General features: G+C 45.5%; 1 protein-coding gene across 15 annotated transcripts in view; it reads right to left on the bottom strand.

The window, feature by feature from the left end:
• LOC127043791 (CLIP-associating protein 2-like) overlaps positions 1-18,776 on the bottom strand; it is a 197,330-nt gene that overhangs the window by 119,205 nt on the left and 59,349 nt on the right. For all 15 annotated transcript variants that reach the window (XM_050937913.1, XM_050937900.1, XM_050937899.1 and 12 more), the window contains exon 7: positions 9,236-9,306. In XM_050937913.1, coding sequence (XP_050793870.1) covers positions 9,236-9,306 — 71 coding nt within the window. The remainder of the gene's footprint in view (positions 1-9,235; positions 9,307-18,776) is intronic.

Raw genomic sequence — 18,776 nt, forward strand, 5'->3', positions numbered from 1 at the left:
TTAACCAGCCATGTTTGGCAAAGGTACTAAAAGGTGCTGGCAATGCTGCTACAGGAAGCAGTACAATAAATTTCAATCTGGATGCAAATATAGAAAGCATAGACTACCCTTGTCAAAATCACAATCTGCCTTCCACGAGAGAGAGGGGAAGCTTTTTTATTTTACTTTTGATGTTGGCCCCTTTTTTTTGTTTTTTTAATAAATCAGTGTACTGAAAACTGCTAAACTGAGAAGAAAACATTAAGGTATGACCAAAAATAAGCTGAGGCACGTATTTAATGCAAGACATTTTGCCTCCATGATGACAGAGTTGAAAGGAATATAATAATTTGCACTCATATGGCACCTGCCACCCACAGGATCTCAAAATCCTTCACCAAGGCGCAAAAGCATTAAAAAAATAGCTACTTACCTTCTCATAACTGTTGTTTTTCGAGAAGTGTTGTTCATGTACATTTCAATTAGGTATGCACGCGGTGAGTGCACAGCGGCCAGAAAGTTCCCTCCCCAGCAGTATCTGTCGGCTCAGGCACCCCCTGGGGTAGCACCTTTATGGTGCTGGATATAGGGCCCTGCCAAAGCGCCACCTCCTCTGTTCCTTCTTTTCGGCTGCTCCAACAGAGGGGTAAGCAGGATGGGTACAGGAATGGACATGAACACCACATCTTGAAGAACAACCGTTAAGAGAAGATAAGTAACTTTTTCTTCTTTGAGTGCTTGATCATGTCAATTCCAATTAGGTGATTACCAAGCCCAAGTTTGGAGGCTGGGTCAGAGCTCAAAGGTTCACTGACTGTAACACTGATCTACCAAAGGCTGCATTGTCTCTGGCCTGCTGGTAATAGCATAATGTGAGGTAAAGGTATGCATTGACCACGTCGCACCTCTGCATATTTCCTGCGTCAGAACATGGGCCAGGAACGCCGCTGATGATGCCTGCACCCTTGTGGAGAGCGCTGTAAGCGGAAAGCAGGTACCTTTGCCAGATCACAGGATGCCTAGATGCAGAACATGATCCAAGAACAGATCCTTTGGAAGGAGACTGGAAACTCCTTCATTCTATCTGCCACTGTGACAAACAGCTGAATGGATTTCCGGAACAGTTTCGTTCACTCAATGTAGAAAGCTAAAGCCCAGCGAGCGTCCAATGAGTGAAGTTTTTGCTCCCAGCTACTTGAATGCAGCTTATAGATAACTGATTGAAAGACGTCCTGGCTAATGTGGACCTGGGAGACGACCTTGAAGAGGAATGCCGGATGAGGTCTGAGCTGAACATTGTCCTCGGAAGCTCAGAAGTTAGTGCCTTGAGCTCCAATACTCTGCTGGCCGATGTTATTGCTACCAGGAATGCCACCTTGTATGAGAGATACAACAAGAAACATAGCGCTACGGTGAGGGTAGAGTCTGTCGAGACCCTTTAGGAAACGACTCGACATCAGGTTGGCAAAGTCTGACAGACTCTGCATGCCTGGATGGAATTCAAAATAGCAGCCAGATGTACCTTTAATGATGACCATGATCCTGAGTTATCAAGTCCAGAAAGAACAGTAAGCTGATTGGGGCTTCCACAGACATTTCCAGGAGAGATGTGTACCAGTGCTGATGGGCCCAGTATTACCAAGGCCTCATCCCTCCAAACCTTGAGAAGCACTTTGTGAACGAGAGGTATAGGAGGAAACGTGTACAAGAGGTGTCCCTTCCAGAGAAGGAGGAACGTGTCCATGATGGAGCCTGGGCTGTCATTCAGGAAGAAGCAAAACTGCAGGCACTTCCTGTTGCGTTGCGTGGCAAACAAGTCTATCTGGGGAAACCTCCACTGTTGGAAGATGGTGTTTGCGACATCTGGGTGTAGGGACCATTCGTGGCCATGAAAGAACCTGCTGAGATAGACCGCCAACTCGTTCTGTACTCCAGGTACAATGCCTCCAGCTGTATCAAGTGAGCTATGCACAAGTCCCAAAGTCTGAGGGCTTCCTGGCACAGATGAGAGAAGCATGCATCCCCATCTGTTTATATAATATACAGAGATATACCTATCTCATAGAACTGGAAGGGACCCTGAAAGGTCATCAAGTCCAGTCCCCTGCCTTCACTAGCAGGACAATGTACTGATTTTGCCCCAGAACCTTAAGTTGCCCCCTCAAGGACTGAACTCACAACCCTGAGTTTAGCAGCCCAATGCTCAAACCACTGAGCTATCCCTCCCCCTAACATTGCTGTTGTATTGTCCGTCATAACTGATACACACTTCCCTTGCAGATGAACTTGGAATGTTTTGCATGCTAGGCAGACCACTCTCAGCTCCCTGATGTTGACATGAAGGGAGAGCTCTGACTGAGACCAGCAGCCCTATGTCCTGAGGTCTCCCAAGTGCGCATCCCAACACTGACACATCCACCACCAGCAAGAGGGCTGGTTGTGGTCTGGTGAAGGGAACCCCCACACACACCACCTGCAGTTTGATATACCACAAGAGGGAGTTGAGGACAGGACAAGATAGAGTGACAACCTTGTCTAGACCATCCTGAACCAGGCAATACACCGAGGCCAGCTATGACTGAAGAGGCCAGAGTCTCAGCCTGGCATGTTGTGCTACATAGCTGCAAGCGGCCATATGACCAGAAGCTTTAGACAATTCCTTGCTGTGGTAGTAGGGAACAGCCTAAGGCTTCGAATGAGGTAGCCCAGGGACCGGAATCACGACTCCAGGAGGTATGCCCTGGCCCCCGTAGAGTCCAATATCGCTTCTATAAACTCTATCCACTGCACAGAGGATAGGGTTGACTTTTATACATTCAGAAGGCCCAGGTCATCTAAAGTAGCCCTTATGAAGCTGACTTGTGCTTGCACTCGCGCCCTGGAGCAGCCCTTGATTAGTCAGTCATCAAGATATGGAATATTTCCACACAACGCTTGCGTAGGAACACAGCCACAACTGCCATGCATTTGATAAATACTTGAGGAGCCACCAACAGGCCGAATGAGATGACTGTGACCTGATAATGATTGTGGTTCACCACGAACCTGAGGTACCTTCCGTGGGACAGCGTGACTGAAATATGAAAGTAAGCACCCTTCAAGTCGAGGGCAGCATGCCAGTCCCTGGATCCAAGGAAGGGATAATGGAGACCAAAGAGACCATGCAAAACTTCAGTTTCTTTATGAACTGGTTTAGATGTTGCAAGTCTAGGATGGGCCTGAGGTCGCCTTTGGCTTTTGGTATTAAGAAATATCAGGAATAGAAGTCCTTGCCTCTCAACTCCTGAGGAAACTCTTCCACTGCCCCCAGTGTTGGGAGCGAGCGCACCTCCCATGTGAGGAGTTGCTCGTGTGAAGGGTCACTGAAGAGGGACAGGGAAGCGGGGGTGGAAGGGCAGAAAGGTAGAGAATGGGAGGGACTCTCCCCTTTCTACTGTGCAGAACACCCACCAATCTGTTGTAATACAGGCCCACGCATGGGTAGAAAGGGGACAGCTGGCACAAAAAGGTACGGCGGGGTGGATCCAGTGTCCAGACTGGTGCATCGCCCCCGGGCGTATCTTCAAAAGTTATGTTTCTAGCCAGAGGACTGCTTTGTCTGACCAGAGCCCTGGCCTGACAAAGGGTGAGGCCTCCTTCTATTGTTTCTATTCCACCTGTGGAAGAAGTCTTGCCTATTTTGCTGCTGGTAAAAACTAGGCAGGGACTGCAGCTTAAAGTGTTTCCTTTAATTAGCTGGAGTATGAAGGCCAAGGGACTTGATGGTGGCCCCTGAGTCCTTCAGGCTATGGAGCCGTGAGTCTGTTTTCTCTGAAAACAAGGCTGAACCCTCAAAGGGGAGGTCCTGTATCCACTGTTGGACCTCGTAAGGGAGCCCAGAGACCTGCAGCCAGAAGCTTCTTCTCATGGCTATCCCTGAGGCCACATTCTGGCCGCTGAGTCAGCCATAGCAAGAGCTGCCTGCAGCAAAGCACGGGAAACCAGTTACCCTTCCTCCATGAGCGAGGAAAACTCCACACTAGAGTCCTCTGTTAACAGCTCCACAAACTTGTCCATCGCTCCGCAGGTGCTGTAGTTGTACCTGCCGAGGACAGCCTGGTGGTTAGATATACGGAGCTGGAGCTCCACAGTCAAATACATCTTCCTCCCAAAGAGGTCCAATTTTTTTCTTTCCTGATTTTTGGGGGGTAGGCATTGGCGCTCCCTCATTTGCCACAGCCACCACTAGGGAGTTCAGCCAGCTGCGTTCCCTGTAAGCTGCACACTTGGGTGGCTGCCAAGGAGAGATTCACATGCCAGTAGCATGTGTTCGGGTGCCCTTCCTCCCACACGCTGCCCTGTCCTGCAGCTGCTCCTGGGACTTTCCTGCTGGCTGTGTACCGTGAGGGAGAAGGAGGAGGGTGCTGATGTCAGTGTGTCCTTTTCCCCGTGCCCCGTACCAAATCTCTGTAGAGCAAAGGAGAGAGGACTCAGAGCTGCTGCAGTGAACAGTGAGTGACTGAGCGCCTTTCTTAAAGAGACAGTGCACTGTTTCTGAGATTTCCCCAGCAGCGGACGCGCACAGTCTCTGAGTCATATACACACACAGAGTCTCTGGGTCACATGCTTACAGTGTTACACACTGTTTCTGGGTCACACACACACACACACAGTCACTTTCATACTCACCTCCCAACACATACTTGTATTATTATTGTGGTTGCTTCTTGGTACTTCCCGCAATACACATATATTCGCTGTAATTTTATTCTTTCAAAGTGTATTATTTTAGTGTTTTGACTGGTCTATGCATTTCATAATTTTTAGTTCTCTTACGCTCAAATTTAATTTTGAGCAGTGAGTTCTAAAATGCTTAACTTGTCCTGGCTGGAGTAATTATCCCTATGGTAACTTTTTTAAAATATACATTATATCTAGTTTTTTTGTTTCTACTGGTGTCGCACATCCGGCCATACGTTGGTGCACATAAAATTTATTCCACACTGGGATGAAAAAAATTAGAGGGAACATTGCCAGTGGGGTGGGTGGGTATAAAGGTACTCGTAGCATCTAGAGCAGTGGTCTCCAATCTTTTCACGCCCAAAATCACTTTTTGAATTTAAGGGCAACCAAGGATCTACCCTGCCCAATTCCCTAAGGCCCTGCCTCCTTACCAAAAACCCCGCCCACTCCATCATCCCCTCCTTCCATAGCTCACTCACCCCCATCCTCACTCACTTTCACCAGGATGCAGCAGCGGGTTGGATTCAGGAGAGGGTGTGGGCTCTGGGCTGGGGCCGAGGGCATCACAGTGTGGGAGGGGGCTCTGGGCTGAGCCTGGGGCAGGCGGTTGGGGTGTAGGAGGGGATATGGGGAGCAAACTCTGGGAGGGTGTTTAGGTGAAGGAGGGAGCTCCAGGTTGGGGCACAGTGTTGAGGTGCATGACGGGGTGCTGGTTTGGGGGAAGGGGGGTCAGGGCTGGGGCAAAGGTACAGGAGGGTGTATAGGGTCAAGGCTGGGGCAGCAAGGTCAAGGTGCAGGAGGGAGTAAGGGATGCTGGCTCCAGGAGAGGGCTCAGGGCAGGGCTGTGGCCTCCCACCAGGGAGCACTTACCTCAGGCAGTTCCCGGTTGGCAGTGCAATAAGGCTAAGGCAGGCTCCCGGCCTCACACTGCTCCCAGAAGGTGCCAAACATGCCCCTGAGGCCCCTGGGGAGTGGAGAGGGGGATACGTAGCTCTGTGCACTGACCCTCTCTGCAGGCACCGCCCTCAAAGCTCTCATTAGCCACAGTTCTCCATTCCCGGCCAATGGGTGCTGCAAGGTTGGTACTTGCATGCAGGAGCAAAGCGCAGAGACCATTGCCAAGGGGCATGCTGGCTGCTTCCGGGAGCGGCGTAGGGCCATGGCAGGCAAGGAGCCTGCCTTAGCGGCAGCCCCAATTCACTGCCGCGGCCGGACATCACGATCAACTGAGAGACTTCCCATGATCAACCAGCTGATGGCGATTGACGGGTTGGTGGCCACTGCTCTAGAGAGAACAAAGTACTTCCACTCATGTCTCTTTGCTTTTTCTTATGAGGCACTGGTGAAAGTGAGCGGTGCTGACCCTGTCCTGTCGGTGCCGAGGGTCTCTACTCAAGTCTTCCTCGGGGCCGATTTGTGTGCTGGCGGTGCCAGTGCGCTCCACACCGATGATGAGATGCTCGGGGTTGGCTCCGTCAACTCAGGGTCCAATTGCAGATGGAGAGCTGCCTCCATGATTAATAACTTGAGATGCTGATCTCTTCCCTTATGTGTCCTTGGACAGAAACTTCTGCAAATTTTGCAGCATTCTTTTTGATGAGCTTCCCCCAAACACTTTAACCAAGAAGAACGGGGGTTGCTCTTGGGCATAAGTTTGCCAGAAGCTTCGCAGGGTTTAAAACCTGGAGACCGAGGCATGCCCACTGGGAAGAAAGTGGAGGGAAACCCCCAAATGAAACTTGTATGTAAAACTACTACTGACTATGTAAACTAACTATATAAAAGAGTGAAACTTCACCTGCTAGAGACACGCTTGCCAAAGGAAGAACGAGCATTCTAGCTAACCATCACAGGTGGTAAGGAGGAACTAAGAGAGTGGCAGGTCAGCAGGGTCCTATATCCAGTGCCCAAAAGGCGGGACCCCAGAAGGTGCCTGAGCCAACCTGACATACTGCTGGGGGGAAACACAGCACGTGCACACCTAATTGGAATTGACATGAAGCAGCACTCAAAGAACACCTGTTTTACAGATGAGATAACCAAGGTTCAGAGATGTTAAGCAACGTGCTTAAAGTCAGATAAAAAGACTGAGGCAAAGCTCAGAATACAAGAGTCCAATAAGGAGTGCAGTATCATGGTACATCTACAAAGCATGCTTGCAGTGGGTTGTGTTGCATGCCCAATGTCACACTCTCCTCCCCTCCCCCACATCCACACTCAAATCCACATAAGAGGTGAGCTGAACCTGAGTTGGTGTGCTCGAGTGGGTATGGCGAAGAGTGCGTGTTGACCTATGATATGCATGTTCCCCGCTCACACCATGGACTCTCAGAAGTCAGCTTGGCTAATATACGCCCACATGCACGAGTCAGGACACAGGTGCATACTGCTGTGTAGACATACACACAAGGCAGTGGTTCTCAACCTATTTATCATTGAGGGTCACATCCAATACTACCTATATGGCCGTGAGGAAGTCACGTGGATGCAGCTGTGTGCTGACTGGGCTGCAAGTGGCCCATGGGCCGCAGATTGAGAACCACTGCCCTAAGGTTATGTATACACTGCAATCTAAGCCCAGGGTTAATAGAACTCAAATTGGCAGACCATGGGTTTGTTAACCTGGGGCTTCAGCATCTACACTCATTTCTAACTTCGGGGTAGGAACTGTTAAACCCTGGGTCCCAATCTGCATCTCCTGCTTCTGCACTGCATTATACAGGCCCAAGTCTAACTACACATATTCCAGACTTCCTAGTGCTCTCCTAAAATGTGACCACTCTAGCCTTTTGTCTAGTGCAGTATCCACCAAATGTTACCGTCTAGAGGACAAAGAAAGTTGGTTTGTAGGGTTGGTATGGTGGGTCCCACACTTTTCTTGGTGGAGGGCTAGGACACCACCCCTCGTCCCTGGTCTTCAGGTGCCGAGGGCCCCACTAGTGGTCTGGGAAGATAGTAGAGGAGGGAAGCGGTCTGGGCTTGCTCCTCACTCTGAGCCCCTAACCCTCTCAAACCCTACAGGTTTCTTACCCTCTTTCCTCTGGGGTAGAGTTATCTTTGGTCTCTGCCTGTGGGGGAGGGAGTCTCCCTGCCCTGCTGGGGCAGGGTTTCCCTTCCTCTGGTTCTCTGGTCTTTGAAGTCTCAGCAACATACCTACAAACTCCAGTCCTCTCTCCTTCCTTGTACCACCTGACTGCCTGAAGCAGGAGGGGTTTATTAGGTTCTGGACAGGGCCGTAATTGACTACAGGTGCTCCTATTAACCTGTAGTAACCTTTCCTAGTCTATAGGGAACCACACCTTAATTAGCCTAGGGCTTATATATCTCCCCTTGACCACTATCCCACTGCTCCCTGGCCCTGCTGTATCAGTCACAATACTAATTTTTGGAAAATGCATTTATATTTAATAAAACAGGGTGACATTAACTCTAATTTCTCTACTTTTTAAATTTATAATAGAATGCACTTTTAAGGCAATCCAGATTTGTCTCAAAAAACAACGATCAGAAAAATCCTATAAATGTAAATCAGGATTTTTTTACACCTGAGACAACAAAAAAGAATGATGAAAGCTCCAAAGCAGTCTTATTGAAGTCTCTGATGCAGCACCCTTTTTAGTTGCAGTATTAATTTTTATAATTGGCTTTCACTTAAAAACACAAAACTCAAAGTAATTTGTTAATTAAAATAATGAGTGATGCTTCTGTTCTTTCACTAAAACCAAATACTATACTAGAACCACAATGGGAAATTTATAACAGGAATTCAATGCACAAGTTTGCTTCAGTGAACTGCATCAAAACTAACAGTTAAAAAAATCTAGCAAAAGTAAATTTGCTAGTACAGGGAACTTGAGTAAGATCAGAGTCCTTACTTCAACACACATCAAGTTTTCTAATAGCTATAACAGTTTCAAAATGCTCTTACAATTGTTTATAGACACTTAAATATTTTTCTTTTAAAGAAAAAAAACTGTCAATATATTTATGTTTAATTCCTGGAGAGAGACATGATCTAAGTTAAATATATGTAATGTATGAAAATGTATAAAGAATTACACACACCTATTTAGATAGCCTTTCTGAAACCTCCTCATTACCCCTTACTGAGCACAGAAGTAACTATTCTGAACATAGTTTGAGGACCTAATTGCTTCAATGGTGCTGCAAAACTAGCTGTTTTTACCACCTTTACACTGCAATAGTGCAGAGATGTAAGTAATGAAATTATAGCAATCACTGCAAGATATTTTAGTCATTCACACAGTGGGGTACAAGAGTGTTGTGCAGAAAAGGATATTAACAATGACTTCAAGAAAGACTATCAGTATGAGAAAGTAAGCATTTGTTAGAATTACCCTAATGTCTAACGTTCAGATTGTGGCTTATATGTGTATTTCTACAACAGATTAACAGGAGCTTCACTTTTGTAATGCTAGTAGTTCCACAAAACAGATTACAGTGCTTAATAAAGGTTAAATGTGAGTTACGTTAACCTCCAACTTTGAATAGCAATATATAGTTGCATACTTACCACTGATGTTACTTAAAATCATATTTCCAGAGTCTCTCACTTCATCAAATTTTGCAAATATTGTTTGTAACCTGGAAATAAGGGCAAAGATCAATTTTAACGTCTGTGAATGAAGTAGGGATATTTCTCCAACCACCAAAATGAAAAATAAAAACTAAACTCCAACTCAGTTCTAGCTTTATTTTCTTCATGAGCAGATTTATAGACAAATGGTTGAAACTCAAGCTGTTTATTATTTCAACCATTAGAAATCTATGGAAACAATATCTGAAAGACTTTTCCTCTTGAATAAATTCAACATATTCTAACAACAACAAAATTCACTTAGCAATTAATCAAATTGTACATTACAATTAACATGACTTAAAAAAAATTACTACATTACATTTATATTAATGGTATACACTATGCTTTATGTGAACCTACTAGCATATTTATGTAAAGCTCTAAAAAGTAAAGTAGTGGATATATTGTAAAAATGAAGGATAAGATTGAATTTGTTTGTTGGCAATTACCAGATTTGTCAAAATCTCTGTTTTATTTTAATAAAGCTACTGTTCATAAGAGTAGTTTTGCATTTCAGTAGCAGGAAAAAAGTAGTTATATTTCACTTTCAAAACATACTAAACATTTTACTCTTATTAAAGTAAAAGGTGGTAATATTTTATGTATGATTACAAAAAGAACAGAAATATGCCGAGTGCTCTAAGTGCATGTAAATAGACAGTAAAAGAAACTACAGTAAAAGCTGTGTTATCCGACTCTTTAGCAACAGGAAAGCTCTATACACCGGCATTTCTGATCTTCATTGAAAGCCCAGTTTATAGTCTGTTTGGCATGGGGCCAGTAGGCTCCCTATCCAGCTCCAAGTGGTTCCCCAGAAGTGGCAACATGTCCCTGCTACTTCTAGGTGGAGGAACGGCCCCGAGGGAGGGAATGCAGGCCGTATGCTCTGGGAGGGAGTTTGGATGCAGGAGGGGGCTCAGGACAGGGGGTTGGTGCGCAGGAGAGGTTCAGGGTGCCATATCCGGATGGTGCTCACCTTGGACAGCTCCCTGCAAGAGGCAACATGTCCCTACTATTTCTAGACAGGCACGCTGCCCCAGTCCTAAGCACTGGCTCCGCAGCTCACATTGGCCCGGGAACCAAGGCCAGTGGGAGCTGCAGGGGTGGTGCCTGTGGGTGGAGGCAGCAGAGCCGCCTAGCTGCGCCTCCAACTAGGAGCAGCAGGGACATGTTGCCACTTGCAGGGACCTGTCCGAGGTGAGCGCCGCCCAGATCTGGTACCCCGCATGCCCTCTGGCTCCCCAACTGCCTGCCCTGAGCCCCCTCCTGCACCTAAACTCCCTCACACAGCTGATGCCTCACACCCCCTCCTGTGCCCCAACCCCCAGCCCTGAGCCCCCTCCTGCACCCAAATTCCCTCACACAGCTGATGCCCCACACCCCCTCCTGTGCACCAACCCCCAGCCCTGAGCCCCTTCCTGCACCCAAATTCCCTCCCTATTAATTAACTGGCATTTTTGACTTACCAGCACCCCCCATTGCCCCAACATGCCAGATAAAGCTTTTACTGTATTCATTTAATATTGTCCATATTCCTCATTTAGCCCAAACTGCTATGAGATAACATGTACTTGTATCTATGTATTATTGAAACAGACAAACTTGAAAGCAATGGATGACAATTGCAGTTTAATATAAAATAATTAAAATATTTACATTTTCCAGGCTGGGAATATATCACTATAATATGTCGACCTTTTACAAAAAGAATAGAGCATAGAATAATTAGGCTACATCTGCACCAGTGACTGTACACTTGTCCATACACCTAGTTGTGCCATAATCCCCTTACTGTCACATCTCAACACTAGAAGCATGTGAGTAGAAGAGAGTAAGCTAGTACACCTGTAGGGTAAGTACATGCCTCAGCTGTGGCAGTCCTGTACCTGCGCCAGTGTGAGAGAAAGAGGCATGTAGCAGATCCCGAGTATCAACAGTCCTCCACTCACACTCATACAATGCAGGGATCCCTTTCCTGCCTGACTCCTTACCCAATCTATAAAAAAGTCCCTGTCTGCCCATTGTCACCAGCAGTAGCTAACTCCACTGACCAGTTCAGAAAGGTGTTTTACTCTTCAGCTCACTAGTTTCAAAACAGGATGCATGTTCACCTGTAGTCGCCTGGTCCTTCACCCACACCCAGGTCCTGAACTGTGTATGGTCAGAGTACACTGCCCTTCACAACTTCACCCAGAGCAACAGGAATATTTATCTGTACTGGCAAATTTCATGGAGGGGAGCAGGCAGGCACCTACTGTATTCCAGCCTACTGACAAAAACACATGAAGCACCTGAGGCTTCTATACTTGAGGACAAAAGACTCAGTCCCTCCAAGAGAGATCCTCATACGTACCCATTCTATAATGAGCTGAACTGGGTGCTCTCAAGGGCTCCCAGTACAGAGACAGAAGTGGCTCACAATCCCTTCCTTAATCCTGCTGGTTTTACTGTCTGAAAGGAAGTCCATAAGGGCTATGGTGAGGAAGCAGAAGGGTCCAAAAAAGAAGCGTCAGAAAAAGAGGAGCATGTCATTCTATACCCCACCCAAAGGAGCCAGTACAGCAAGCGCCTCCCAAAACCTGGACAAACCTCAGGAGGACCCCGAGCTGCACCAGGAGCCAGAAACCAAAGCTGGCAAGTCACAATGGAGCGCCATCCTCTCACCAATATCCCCTCTTGCTACAATGCCACACTCCTGATTTTAAGCCCAGCCCTCACTCCACTCACCCCTAAATGGTCTCCGAGCAAGATAATGCTATATAGCAATAAAACTGAGTTCCCACTATTTCACATTTGGTTGAAGCTATAGAATTTATGGAAAATTTATTTCATCTTTATCTGTGCATTTACGGGCCAGTACGCAGGCAACAAAAATTTGGGGGGCCATACATACCAAGGGAAAGGAGGAAGTGGGTTTAGAAAGGTCCTTGTTGAGTACAGGATAGTTGTTGAAAATGTATAGCTGGCTGTAGAAGCTAACAGCTCTCTCTTCTTCATGGGAAGACTACACAGTGTATGTGCTCCTCCCTTCTCTCACTGGTCTTAATGTCGCCTTACAAAAGGGAGCTGCACGGAAGTGGAAGGAGTGGTTGAGAGGGAGGAAGAGAAAGGAAACCCTTCGGATGTCCAAAGAACATCACAGCAGTCCTCTCTTCCCTGGAAGATTATAAAATTTTTTACCTTCCCTGTCCTTGGTGTCTGATCTCTCCCCACACTGAGCCATGCTGCACAAACTCGGAGAAACAGGGGTGGAGGAAGATCTAGTCCATCAGTTGCACAAATACAAGTGCAATGTCACTTTGCTGTGGAGAGGTGAGGCTTATAGTTCTGACTTGAAACTTCAGGGAATGAAATAAAGGTGTGTTGGGTCTTATTCTTTCCCTGTTCTTTTCACTGCTGTTAGCTAGACACAAAGGCTGGAGACCACAGCGATGGCAGAGGGCTAGGGGGATCGGCGGCGTTCGTGGTTCACTTTTCCATTCCCATGGAAACTCTGTATGCTATCTTAGATTATAGTCAACTTCCAGGTGAATTGCCTCCCAGTCCCATAATCATATTTCAGCAAGTTTCTGGTGTAGCAGTGTGACATTTTGGGGATCACTGAAACCAGTAAGGGGTTCTGTCACATTCAGCCCTATAATCTTGGGTGACTTAGTGCTACACTACTATGACTCAAAGCCCTGACACCAGTAACAAACCTACAAGTATAAAGGTATGACCCTGGCTTTCACCAGCCCAGTTACGCCTTGCAGGATGACCGCAACAGCCCTTCCAGTCTGAGCCTTCCTAAATCCGTCTACCCCAAGTTCTTAACTACCAGGCACTCTGACTTTTCCTCTCTGGTTCGTCATCCCTGCCCCCAGTTATCAATTCACTTTGGCACATATAATCCACACTGTTTGCGCAATAGAGGGCTACTTGGGGGTAAAAATAAACTAAAGGTTTTATTTAACAGAGAAATTGTATTCAAAGATGAAATAGTAATGAAAAACAAACGCATACAAGTTACATAGAAAAAGAAACAGATGCAACTTCAGGGTTTACACTTCGATATTTGCTAAATTCCCTTTTGTAATATAAAGTTATCTATTGCCTCTGAACAGTTTCCCAATGGATCTCTCTCATAAAAGGGATACAGTGTTTCACAGACAGCACCCTGTGTAAATGTTGGCCCTCTGTTTCTCTATGTTCTTCATTTCAAGCGTCTTCTCTTTCACGGGTTTTTTTTTCCTCTCTCTCAGACTACGGCGATTCACCATGGAAGAAATTCCCTCCTCTCCTAGTTTTCCAAGACTAGTGGTTTCTTTTTAGTTACAAATTCTTTCAACATTTTCCCAATAACTCTAACGGTACACTGTTGTCTTTTCCTGACTGGACCATGGATAGGTACTTGATAATAGTTTTGCATAAACAACTGGTTTGGAAAGAGCCCCTCCCTGCTGTAAGATGTACTTCGAAGATGAGGTTACTTATCTGTAACTGGTGGGTCTTCGAGATGTGTGGTCCCTATTTGTATTCCAAACGTGGGTGCACATAGGCGCCATGCGCCAGACATGTACGATTTTCGTAGCAATGGCCACTGACCCATGCATACATCTTTCATCACCTCATGTCTCCAGTGAGGTTATATTAGGCTGTGCAGGCCAACACCCCTGCATTCACCCACTTACCACCAAGCAGACGGGAACAGAGGGTGGGTATTGGAATACAAATTGGGATCCCACATCTTGAAGAACTTCCGTTACAGGTAAGTAATCACCTCTTCTTCTTAGAGTGACGGTTCCTATATGTATTCCAAACATGGGCACAGAGTACTCAGCATGGAAGTGGGTGCAAAGATGCCACGAGGAGCACAGCCTGTAGTATGGCATGGCCTACTGCAGTATCTTCCGCTGTCCCTTTGGCGATTGCATAATGCAGTGTTTTCCACCTATTTACCACTGTGGACTGCATTTGCAGCTCTCCATTGTGTTCTGTGGTCAGCATCCACACAATATATATACTACCTGTATGGCCCTGAGGGTGTTACATGGCCACAGCTATGTGCTGGTTGGGCCACAGGTTAAGAACTACTGATGTAATGTATGGAACGCCACATTGCCGCCCAACAGACAGCCTGCAAGGAGATGTCCGCAAAGAGGCAGATATGGCTGTCTGCGCCCACATTGAGAGACCTCTGTAATTCCAGCAGGGGACCCATTTTGAGATTCGTTAGGAGGGGAGGCTTTGGCCCTTGGAGAGGTCAGCAACAGCAACAAACAGTCTGGCAGAGAAAGGCTCGACTTCCATGCAGGAAGAAAGCCCACATGTGGCAGACATCAAAGGAGTGAAGAGCCCTGTCCGCAGGGATGGTGCACAGCTTAGGATGGAAGACCAGAATGGGAACATATTGGTTGAGGTGGAACTCAGACCACCTTCAGGGGGAACTTAGGATGCAGATCAATCTTCTGCTGATGGCATCTGACTCAAATGATGAAAATGAACATACATCAGTCCACACTGCTTTGGAGCGTTATCGAGCGAATCCGTCATCAGTATGGACACATGTCCTCTGGAATAGTGGTTGAAGCATGAAGGGACATATGAATTTTTAGCACATTTGGCACGTAAATATCTTAGCACTGTTGCATAGCCAGTGTTGCATGCAAACGCCTGTTCTCACTTTCAGGTGACATTGTAAACAGGAAGCTGTCAGCATTATCTCCTGCAAATGTAAAAAACTTGTTTGTCTGAGCGATTTGGCTGACGAAGAAGTAGGACTGAGTGGACTTGTAGGCTCTGAAGTTTTACATTGTTTTGTTTTTGAATGCAGTTTTTTGTACATAATGCTACATTTGTAAATTCAACTTTCATGATAAAGAGATTACACTACAGTATTTGTATTAGGTGAATTGAAAAAATACTATTTCTTTTGTTTTTACAGTGCAAATATTTGTAATAAAAAATATAAAGTGAGCACTGTACACTTTCTATTGTGTTGTAATTGAAATCTATATATTTGAAAATGTAGAAAACATCCAAAAATGTTTAAATAAATGGTATTCTATTGTTGTTTAATCAATCATATGATTAATCGTGATTAATTTTTTTAATCACTTGACAGCCGTAGTTAACAGTCAGAGGACGGTTAATGACCGTCAATTACAGAGGAACAAAACCATTACAGATATATTTAACCCCACAACTATGTGCCAAGTAGATGCACAGTGTGCCACCTTCTGTCTCTCTGTTTTTCCAAGGTATGTGCATATAAGGCATCCTGGATTTCCCTTGCATGTTGGGAACTACGACAAGCATGCATGTGGGTGGAATCCAGCTGTCTATACAGATTTTGTAAATCAGATCTGTTCTGCACCCACTCTGGATGGCAATACTCTCGTTTACCCTACCAAATGTTACATAGCACACAGCATGGAACTATTACACAAACAACACTGGCCACAGTGGCATCCACATGGACACACAGGCAGCGCCAATGAGCTTTCAGCCTACCAAACATGCACTCTATGACCATTCTGCAGCTAGTAGCTGAATTCCCTTGTTCCAGGATTGCAGATGTTGGGGTGCGGTTTCATGAGCTAAGTGGGGAACCTCACATATCTGTTCCAAAAAGTAACTGCTGGCACATACATTGCAGAGAACCACATCATTTCTGAGGAATAAAGTCCTTTCTTCCCTCCTCAAGTACAATCTTGATCTCAACACCCTCACATCGTGAACCACGTTGATATTCATGAATCTGCCTCTGTAGTCCACCAAGCCTTGCAGAGTGAAAGAACAAAAACTTTTTCGTTCACACACTCACTCGCCCCTTTTGGTGGGCAAAGTACAGAGATATGGGTGCCATCTACAACCCCTGCAGAATTCAGAAACCCTATCCTCTCCAATTCAACTACATCCAGAAAAAAAGAACTGTTTATTAACCTTTCGCAGCTGTTCTTTTCAGAGGTGTTTTGCACATATCCATTCCACTCCAGTGTGCATGCACCTTGCACATAGTTGCTGGAAATTTTTCCCTCTGTGCCCTATGCTGCTGCACATTATTAGAACTGGTATAAAGCACCCAGCAAACCACACGTTCCCTCAGTTCCTTCTTTTCAGAAAACTCCAATGTAGACAGTTGACAGTTTTTCCAAAGAGACATTAATAAGGGAACAAGCCCAAACTATCCCACTGTGTAAGAAAGATAGCAAGTATGGCAAGAGATAAGCCTGCTAAAAATCAAAAAAGAGTCCTACCAAAAGTGGAAACTAGGTCAAATTACAAAGGATGAATATAAACAAAACAAGAATGCAGAGACAAAATTAGAAAGGCCAAGGCACAAAATGAGATCCCACTAGCTAGAGACAAAGTGTAACAAGAAAATATTCTACAATTACATTAGAAGCAAGAAGACGACCAAGGACAGGGTAGGCCAGTTACTCAATGGGGGGGGGGGGGGGAGGGAGGGAGAGAGAGAACAGAAAATGTGGCAATGGCAGAGATGCTTTGTGACTTTATTTTGCTTTTCACCAAGAAGGCTGGTGATGATTGGACATCTAACATAGCGAATACCAGTGAAAATGAGGCAGGAGCAGAGGCTAAAAGAGGGAAAAAACAAGTTACAAATTACTTAGACAAATTAGATGTCTTCAAGTCACCAGGGCCTGATTAAATGCATCCTAGTATACTCAAGGAGCCGACTGAGGAGATAGCTGAGCCATTAGCAATCATCTTTGAAAAGATTTCAGAGGACTGGAAAAGGGCAAATATAGTGCTAATCTATAAAAAGGGGGGAAAAGAACAACCCGGGAAATACAGACCAGTCAGCTTAATTTTTATACCTGGAAAGATAATGGAGCAAATAATTAAGCAATCAATTTGCAAACATCTAGAAGATAATAAGGTGATACGTAACAGTCAGCATGGATTTGTCAAGAACAAATCATGTCTAATCAACCTGAGAATTTTCTGACAGTAGTAAGCTTGCGGATTGGGGGGCGGGAACAGTAGATGTGGTATATCTTGACTTTAGTAAAGCTTTTGATACGATCTTGCGTGATCGTCTCATAAACAAACTAGGAAAATGTAACCTAGATGGAGCTACTATAAGGTGGGAGCAAAACTGGATGGAAAACCATTCCCAGAGAGTTACCAGTCATATTGGATGCGCATAAAGAGTGGAGTCCCTCAGGGATCAGTTCTGGGTCCGATCCTGTTCAATAACTTCATCAATGATTTAGACAATGGCATGGACAGCACACTTATAAAGTTTGCGGACAACACCAAGCTGAGAGGACTTGCAAGTGTTTTGGAGGATAGGATTATAATTCAAAATGATCTGGACAAACCAGAGAAATGGTCTGAAGTAAATAGGATGAAATTCAATGAGGCCAAATGCAAAGTACTCCACTTAGGAAGAAACAATCAGTTGCATACATACAAAATGTATGGAGTCCTAGGATGGAGTCCTGCGGAAAGGAATCTGGGGGTCATAGTAGACCACAAGCTAAATATGAGTCAACACTGTAATGCTGTTGCAAAAAAAAGCAAACATCGTTCTGGGATGTATCAGCAGGAGTGTTGTAAGCAAGACATGAGAAGTAATTCTTTCACTCTACTCCGCCCTGATTAGGCCTCAACTGGAGTAGTGTGGCCAGTTCTGGGTGCGACATTTCAGGAAGGATGTGGACAAATTGGAGAGAATCCAGAGAAGAGCAACAAAAATGATTAAAGGTCTAGAAAACACGACTTATAAGGGAAGACTGAAAAAACTGGATGTTTTTCGTCTGGAAAATGAAATGAACACGTGCAACACATCTCAAAGCACAACAGTTACAAAAGGTTAATAACCATTTTTTCTTCTTCCAATGATTGCATACATGCATTCATCTCTAGGTGTCTTCCAAGCAGTTAAGTAGGCGGAAGAATCTGAGTTCATGTACACAAAGACAGCAGTACAGCTCAATCAAATCTGGCTCCATCTCCTGAATGCTGACTGATGGCATAATGGGAGCAGAATGTGTGCACCAAAGACAGGTTATTGTTTTACACATTTTGTGAATAGAGATTGGCACTAAGAATGCTTCTGAGGACGCTTGCGATCTTGTGGAATGAGCAGTCAGGTTAGTTGATAGCAAAACACCTACCTGAACATAAATACATGAAGTTATCCAGGACAAAACTGTCTGTGAAGATATTGCAAGACCTTTCATCCTGTCTTCTACAACCAGGAACAGTTGGGTGGACCTCCAGAATGGTTTAGTTCTTTTTATGTACAAAGTTAGAAAAGACGGTTACTCACCTTTGTAACTGTTGTTCTTCGAGATGTGTTGCTCATATCCATTCCAGTTAAGTGTGCGAGTGCAGCGTGCACGTTCGTCGGAAGATTTTTACCCTAGCAACACTCGATGGGCCGGCAGGGTGCCCCCTTGAGTGGCACTGCTATGGTACCGGATATATACCCCTTCTTGCCGGCTACTCCGACAGTGGGGAA

Source organism: Gopherus flavomarginatus, chromosome 2 (assembly GCF_025201925.1).
Source record: "Gopherus flavomarginatus isolate rGopFla2 chromosome 2, rGopFla2.mat.asm, whole genome shotgun sequence".
Classification (NCBI taxonomy): domain Eukaryota; kingdom Metazoa; phylum Chordata; order Testudines; family Testudinidae; genus Gopherus; species Gopherus flavomarginatus.